The sequence below is a fragment of the Austrofundulus limnaeus genome, unplaced genomic scaffold, assembly GCF_001266775.1.
Source record: "Austrofundulus limnaeus strain Quisiro unplaced genomic scaffold, Austrofundulus_limnaeus-1.0 Scaffold17, whole genome shotgun sequence".
Classification (NCBI taxonomy): Eukaryota; Metazoa; Chordata; class Actinopteri; order Cyprinodontiformes; family Rivulidae; genus Austrofundulus; species Austrofundulus limnaeus.
The window spans coordinates 2,286,388-2,295,298 of NW_013952419.1; the positions used below are offsets into that span (position 1 = coordinate 2,286,388).

At 40.1% G+C, this 8,911-nt stretch overlaps 1 protein-coding gene across 1 annotated transcript in view; it reads right to left on the reverse strand.

Annotated features, from left to right (window-relative positions):
* LOC106514129 (T-lymphoma invasion and metastasis-inducing protein 1) overlaps nucleotides 1-8,911 on the reverse strand; it is a gene marked incomplete in the record, with an annotated part of 62,199 nt that overhangs the window by 12,889 nt on the left and 40,399 nt on the right. The window contains 2 exon segments of the mRNA XM_014003242.1: nucleotides 5,769-5,893; nucleotides 6,591-6,803. Coding sequence (XP_013858696.1) covers nucleotides 5,769-5,893; nucleotides 6,591-6,803 — 338 coding nt within the window.

Consider the following 8,911-nt stretch of genomic DNA (forward strand, 5'->3'; position numbering starts at 1 on the left):
TATATATATATAACCAAAATAGCAGAGTTTGATTTGCAAAAGCCACAAAACAACAAATCCAACAATCTAAGGGACCATGTGTAACTGTATGTGTAGTACTAAGATCCTATTTACCTGCAAGGTATTTACCTTAAAACAACATTTGGTTTATGCGCATGTCAAGTTTACTCACAGACGCCACAATTAAGACCTCAGACTTGTGAAAACAACTGGCACTAAGGAAACAAACCTGTTGGAGCCGAGATGAAAAGAATTGAAAGAAAAAGTAGACGGTCGGTTTAAAGCTGGAAACCTCGAGCTCCACAGCTTTGTAACAAGATGTACCACATATCTGACTCACTTCTGAGAAGAGAGGGGGCAGGGGAGCATGAAAGTAACGAGAAACCTGCTTCCACACCTATCTGCTGAGCACAGGATCAACATATTACATGTCTGCACTCCTGACACAAACACACATCTAACCTTTTATTCCACATTTGCATAAAGGAATCGAGATATGCTGAGAAATTTTGGGGCGTGCACGTTTAGAGTGCCTCGAACACCAGTTCTCAGAAAGAACAAGCACATACTTGTCATTGTCAGTGAACTAACGGAGAGGGAGGAGGGGAGAAGCAGGCAGGAATGGATCTTAAGTTCAGTGTTGCCTGCAATCAGAAAAAAAAAAACAACAACATGCAAATCCATAAATCCCCCCGCAAGGAAAGATGGGACACACAGAGAGCGACTTTAATCGTTTAATCTGAAGTGAAAGGATGATTATGGTATGACACAAGTGGGATTTCATGGCAGATTTTTAGCTTCCTATTACACCACGGGTTAAACTCATAACCAGTGGGGCCACATTTAACCTGGTCATTTTCATCTGACACATATTAGACACAATTAGAGCTGGTGTGTGAGTTACAAACACCACTGAAACTACATATCCCAGCATGCACTGGAGCAACTTGTGTGTCAGTGTGGCTTGCCAGGCTCCCTTTGCATCTTTAACTTTGTCTCGAAGTCAAACAAAAAGTTGACTCTGAAAACAAGTCAGACACAGATTAATGTGAGCACTGACGTAAAAACCAAACTTGCTTGGTTGTGGACCCGATGTGGCTGTAATTAAAGAATGTAACGTAGGAGGACAACACGAAATAAAACACCAGGGACAGGATCAAGGGCCCAGGCACACAGGAGACGCTTAGAAAAGTAAAATAGCTGAAAAGAAGGCATGTGTCATGGCCCACTTGAGTAAAATCTTAAAGTGCTGAAGCTGGTTTTACTGCAGCAGCAAAGATAAAACAGTTGTTTACACAGAGAGCTTATCAGAACATGCATAGTTCAGTGATGGCGAGTTTGAGTTAAAGTGCTAGATGTTTTGAGCTGCACAAGGAAATCCGTCAGCTTATGGAAAAATCGAAAAAGAGACAACATAGAGCTTCAAAAACACAAGTTGATGTGGATTTTGTTTTTTAAGTGAATGACTAAGCAGTCGACATGAGCCAGTGAAGGCTTTTTACAGCCCAACTAAAATGCTGGGAGGCACAGATCAAGCAAAACAAAACACCATCAAATCAAAACACAACTCTGTTGCTGCACTTTTTGTTTAAAAGTCCATCAGAATTGCTGAATTGCACATTAAATCAGTTTTAGCTGAAAATTTAAAACACATATATTTGTTAAATCTCATTTATAAATGATTCCACAATGAATCCTGATTTGTTTGAAACACAGTTTGTGTTTTTTGAAAATGTGGGGAGAGATTTTATGCTCTTTTGATGTAATAACTTTAACCTATGTGGTCCTTCAAATCTTCAAATTAAGAGTCACTTTATCTCAAAGAGATGAAGCGATAAGAGATAATATAAGAGATATCCTAAAGAGTCACTTTAGTTCAATTGTGAATTTTGTGCATTACATACAGATCTGGAGTAGAATTTCCTAAACTAAAATCAATAATATAGAAACTGACTGACAAAAAAAATAATTCAAAAAATATATTTTTCATGGCAATCTATTTTTTTAGCAGCATGAATAAACACTTCTGTGGTCCTGCAGGTTTCGATTTTCAGCGCTAGTGCGTCCTCTGGTGGAAAATCGCGGAAGTACAGTAACATTTGACACAAAACAGTTGAAGCGTGAAAAAGAATGGTGATCAAAATGATAGGATAAGATGGAGTCAAAGCTACACAGCCCATTGTTTAAAAAAGTAACCGCCTACTCTGAAGACCTTCGTTGTGTGTGAGGTGGAATTGTGCCATCAGGAAAATGAACAAACCCTGACGAAAACAGTCTCCTAAACTCTGAATAATGCATTTCYATTTCATGTGCCCCCAAGGCGAACTGATAGGCATTTATAAATTATAACCAGCACACTTCAGTGGGGCTGGATACACCTTAGAGAACCTCACCAATCATCTCTATTATCGTTGTTATCCTTAAGCAATCGCTGCTTTATTCTCTGGTTGGTTTATCATGTAGGGGAGGTGGCTGTGTGCTTTGTCTAAAATAATGAACATTTCCCTTTCCTCCAGCTAACCAGACACTCATTTATCTCCACTAAATGATGTGAAACATTGTAGAATGAAGTAATTAGAGTGTTGGGATAATTAAAATTGTCCCACTTTGCCTTTTTTTTTCCCCTCCCTTCAGTCGTCTGTCACAGTGTGACCGCAGGCGCTGGGTGAAATGAGGTAAGACACAATCCTCAGCACTTCTGAGCTTTCCCAAAGAGACAGTGAAACAAAAGGAGTAAATCAACATGAGGGAGGGGAAAACATGACAAACATAAATACAAAGATATTGTTTTAGGGGAGAAATCTATATAAAAATTAATAAATAAAAAAATTGGATTGTCTTTGTTAACAAAAGCATCCGCATGTCGAGGTCAGAGCTCACAGCTAAAGAGCAAACTGTCCGAAAGCCAGCGGCAGCCTTGTGTTGTGTATGATAATGAACAGCAGGAGGTCAATGGGGAGAAGGGGGTAAAAAAAAAAAAGAACTGATCAGAAGAAAAGTGGAAGAACAGCAGGACAGAAAGGACATTTCAAACAAAGGACAACAGCCGAGGAGACAAAACACAAATGGAGCTGTCATGTCTGAGACAGGGCACGGTCTTATTGTTCTCAATTATCAGAAGGGGAGAGAAAATACTTGCAGAGGAAAGAAATGATAAAAAGGGAGAGCACAAAAAAAAGTGAAAACAGATGGAAATCAGGACAGAAATCAGACAGCAGATGTGAGACTGAAGCAGGAGGTGAGAGACTGAAAGGTGAGATGAAGATCACAGACTGCCAGAGCTTTAACAGGGTTACAATACTTGCTCCGGTGCGCTCGTTTGCAAGGAATTATTTGTCTTTGTTACACATTAAAGGCAGTGCCTCTGCTTTTCTGGCTCTTTGAGAGAGATAATGTTCCTAAACAAGTAGCAAATATGTTTTGTCATTAATTAAAAACCCATAAGCTGCCATTGAGCTGTCATCAGCTTTCCCCTCGTGTGCTCGCCCATCTGCCTTTTCTCTCATTGTTGTGATTTCTCAGTTAATATGACAGTTCATTTAAGAGAACTCTAGCTGAGTTTAAAGATAGTCTAAACTTGAAACCTGAAATCTACTTATTAACTACAACTTTTTAAATAACTTTGGTCTGAAAATAACTAGTGCTGCAAGTATTACTTAACATAATCGATTACGATTATTATTATTATTATTGTTATGGGTCATTATTGTTATTTGCAATGAAAACTAATTATGTTGGGGGAGAGACTGGATGACATTCTCCGGTGTGAGCAGATGAGATGCGTTCTGGAGCTGGAACAGGAGGTCATAACAGAAATACTAATCAAATAATTGATTAATTGAAAATTAATCAACAGTTTAGTCAACTATCAAAATAACCGTTAAATGCAGCCCTGAAAATAACTAAAAACAGCACACATAGTCTACATATGCAAAACAGCACATGAATAAATTTCAAAAAATGCTTTTCTGGCAGGATGTAAGAGGTGGGGAAATCTTGGACTAGAATTTTTAAGAACATAAACAGAGCATCAGCACTACGTAAAAACATCTACCGCTGCATCATAAAGGGTGTGCAGGGATTCAGATCCCATAAAAAGCAACATTATTTAAATTTTAATCAGGAGCTGTGCTGAGCTGTAGATGCTGTAGATTTATTTGCAAAGTTTACTAACTTTTTCATATCAGTTGCATTAAAAAATCGTAACTCAGCCTCCTGTCCTTAAAGTCAGCATTTATCCTATAGTTTCATACATTGACTTTGATCTATATTGGCACAATGGAGTCACAGAACCCCAGCTGTCCAACAGAACACAGCCTAGACTGCAACTGGCTCTGACCTCATCACCGCTCTCCATCATGACTGAAACTCACTGACACACTTCTGTCCCAGCTGTCCCCTTCTCTGTCTTTTATTCCAGATTTACTATCAAATGGAAGTAGGAAAAAAATAAATAAATTCTGGTTGTTTCCGGCAGTCATGCATTGCCGTTGTAATGGAAATGACAACCGCATCCAAGGGAGACGGGCTGGCACACAGCCTCCTCCAGTAATCACCTCACCAGCTCTGATTGAACCAGACGTAATGTTAATTAGAAAGTAATGCTGTTCACTCGCTCGTCCACTCACCTGTCTGTATCCATTTCTGTGCTTCACAGCACAAACACACACACACACACATAAACGGTCGGTTGAGAGGTTGAACCCAAAGTGCAGGAGTTCGAAAAAATTAAATACATCATTTAGCAAAAGGCCGACGTGGCAGAAAAACTTACATCAAACACGGGTGGAAACAAGGAGAGCAACACAAAGCGAGACCAAGACCGATGACATGAGCCAGTGTAACGACCCTCTAAAACCAAGAGAAAAACCCAGAATATAAAGGAGAACTAAATGAACATAATCCCAAACACCTGGCGGGGAGACCAACCAGAACAGGTGAGAACAGGTGGGAGTGGGTGTGGCAAGCTGACTGGCACAGGTGTACTGAATGAGAGGTGACACAGGAACCAACACAACAACACGACACCAAAGCAAATAGTGGAAAACACAAACCAGAATCCAAACTGAGGAGAACTGAACTAAAGAAAGATATACAAGGAGTGATAAGATAAACACAAGATTCTAAACTAAAAGAACAAGATGTGCAAAAAAAATAGAAATTCATATTAAACACACATGCTCATATTCTCAAACCGACAAGTTAAAACAAACACATCAAGAGGTGTTTCCATGTAACTTTTTGAGATTTTGATAAAGAGATAAAGTTTTTTTTGGATGAGGGGGAGTAGCAAAGGATTGGTTGGGGTAGGGGGCCTCAGTTTGGGTTGGAAGTAAGAAAAGAGGCTTTGAGGAAAACTGGTTGGGAACCACTGCTTTATATGCATATTTTGTATTTGACCTTCCCAAGAGTCACTAAATATCATCCAGCTTTAGAAACTATAATTTTCTGCTCAAATACATGCTTATTAATAAAAAAAAGTGCTGACTTAGAAAAAAATATCTCAAGGTGAGCAAGAGTTTCTATTAATCAAGTACACAAAATGCATCATTAATTTGTCTGATTATTGATTAAATGTGGAGCTTTAATAAGCTTTAAGGTTAAGAGAATGAAGTCGGTGTCGAGCAAAAGCACTGATGCTTGAAACAACACTCGGAACAGGTTATGAATTTTTAATCTTAGAAATCTATTGCATGTGCTTGTCGGCTTACGTATGGCTCAGGGTGGTACATCTGATGAAATGTGTGCGGTAAAAGGTCTTCACCTACCTTCTGGCTGGCTGCTGCGAAGGATCTGTCTTCCTGATGATCTCGGGGGCTCAGCTGGGGTTCTTCCTCTAAACTCTCATCCGGGCTCTCCACAGTCAAACCTGACACCTCATCCAGGATGTCCTCTACAAAGACAGACCAGAAAATTAATTTGTGGCCTCTTTTTTAAGAACCATAAACAAACCTTATATGATTATTTTGATATTCTAGATTTTTCTGAATGATGACACCCATCCCCCTTAGTCTCAAAAAGTCTTCTTCATGATGCTTTTACGCTACATTGATGATGCAATAAAAACATCCCCATAAGTGGGTCTTTTAATGTGACTTTTCAGTCTCTAAAGTCTCCTTTGTGTTTAAGAATTCATGTTCAGCCTCCTCCTAAACGTGACATCATTAGTGACCTCCATCTGCCTGCAGAGGAGTTTTACTCTCCATCTGACCCTCAGCATATGGCACATCCTCCATGATGACAGTTCCACACCGCTCAAGGATGCATATTAATATTCATCCTGCTCCGAGTCCCTGTATAAACAATGCCAGCTCAACGGGGTGTGCGTTACAAGCCCCTGTTTCAGAGAAATACAAACGGTGCCCTTGCACAAACTAAAAAGAGCAGGTCAGAGGAAGGCTGCCTGCAGGTTAGTTATCAGACAGTTTGTTTGCATAATTCGCCAGCTACCCTTTATATCCCCCACAGGTAGTAAATCGTCTCCCTCCCCCAGTACACAAAGTTGGTGGATTTGAGGGTGAATATCTGTGCTGTGAAATGTACATAGTCCTGTTGATTCAATATTAAACACAAACCAAAGCTCGTCTTACCTTGGCTCTGGGAAAAGATATCCGTGGCTGTGTCCTGTTCCCCATCAGAGCGCCGAGGCGGACATGAGCAGAGAACTTTAGGGTCCAGCTCAGGCACAGTGCTGACACTCAAAGTGAGCGTATGACCTGCAAACGCAGCCTTCATATCATCCATCTCCAGGTCAGACGCAGGTTTCCCATTGAGGAACAGAATCTCATCCCCTGCTTTCAAACCTGGAAGGGAGAAAATAGGAAAAAAAACTTTTATTTGCAGCACTGATGAAAAGCAGAAACTTGGGAGTGGTTTATTGTATTTAATACAGATTTTGAAGAGAAAAAAACATCATATTAAAACAGAAAGTCAGCGAGGTCATAAACACTAGTCGTTCGACGGTGCTAATAGGTGCAAACAACACAAAATTCAAACCTTGGCTTGATATTTGCCTAATAACAGCTCTGAGATTAATTAGACATGCTGGAACTCCGAAGCGCTTCAAACACATTAAATATGCATCCTTCCACGCTTGTTTCAGCGCTTGCGGCAAATACTGACCTAACAAGACTGGATGGGTTTAGGAGGGAGATTGCAGTGCCTGTCTATTCTTGTCTTCTCATGTCATTCTATATATTGTCTGAGTGGTAATGTGAATGAAAGAGAACACCCTCTGCCTTCACTGGAATGCAACTTCACCTGAAACTTCCCCTCTTTAACAGCCATTTGTCAGCATGTTCCTGGATCTGTTCATTATCACCTGTCGGCAGAGGCGGAGCATTACAGTTTTTGTTCGTCAGTACTTTTAGCAAAAGTGTTTCATGTATCACTGAACAGATTTTAATGAACCTTTCAGAAGGTAATTATTTGGTCGACATCTACAGCTGATTAAGTTTTAGAGTTAGAGAGAGAGAGAGAGAGAGAGAGAGAGAGAGAGAAAGAGAAACAAGGGGACGTCGAGCCCCACTTGCACTCACTACGTACACATAACAGAACCACAGCCAAAGCATACAAACCATTAAGTCACATGAGGAGAAAGGTCACATGACCCTCTATGAACAATGGAGCTAATCAAGCCTATTGTTAGGCTATGGTCCGCTTTTGCATGTGACTAACCTGTTTGTCCATGTGGAAGCAGTGCTTATAAGGCTGAGTTCACCTGAAACTCATCAGACTGAAGAAGTCTCTTGGAGGAGAGACGAAACGTTTCACTAAAGACGAACCCATCCAGAGGACCTACTTTTAGAGTTAGCTTCTGCCAAAATGGCTACCACACCTAATCGAATTTAGGAAACACAAAAATAGCTTTGAAAGCATTAAGCTAAATTTTTGTACGGGAATAGCTGAGACTTTTCCCAAACTTGGACTTTGAGTGCTAATTGATTGCATGATTTCTGTGTTCAACGCTGTGTGTGTTAGCAAAATATCTCATAAACCACTGAGCACACTAATTAACCTTTATTTTTTTGTGGGAGGGGGGCACTGTAGGGTCTTCAACAACTCATTAACATTTGAAACTAATTCATATCAAGATAGCTGCCACATTAATCAATCCATAGAAAACACAAATATGGCTATTTTTCAGTCAATTACTCCTCCTTCACTTTTTCGTGGAAAACAAGCAGAGGGGAAAAGTATGACAGTTCAGGAGGAAACGGGGAGGGGGATATGCTTAACAAAGCACATGGTTCCACCCATGTGACGCGATGACGTATACTACGTGATGACAGAATTTGTTCAAAGTCAAACGTCTCCTTTGAACGGCTCCATGAAACAAACGCGTCAAGATCTCTGCTGTCCTGCATGTTTCCCTGCTTCAACACACCTGACCGAAATAAAGACGTGATTGACGGACTTCAGCTAAACTTGATGACATTCTGAGTTGGCAATTGAATTATTAAAATTAAGTGTGCTGAAGCAGGAAAACATCTAAAGCATGACAAACAGTGGATCACAAGTAACAGGGTTGAAGACCTCTGTCTGTTTCAGGAAATAAAGGGCTTAATTGAGAATCACTTGCCTTCAATGCTGAATAAAATCCCATAAAAGTATTTTAGTCCTTTTAACATCCCACATGATCACCTATATGTCTGTTGTGTGATAATAAATACAATGACATTCAGTAAAATCTGTAAGCATACACATATAGCTGCCTATAAACAAACTCACATTTAGCCATAAGTTATGACCTAGTTATTTGAGATAGGAACTGTCAGCTGTAGTAGTCTTTATTGGACAGGGAGTTATAACCCTTCTGGCCATAAAATGCTGTGTGTGTGTGCAAATGTGTATGCTTGGCTGGGTATGTTGCTATCATTTGTGTGTGTGTGTGTGTGTGTGTGTGTGTGTG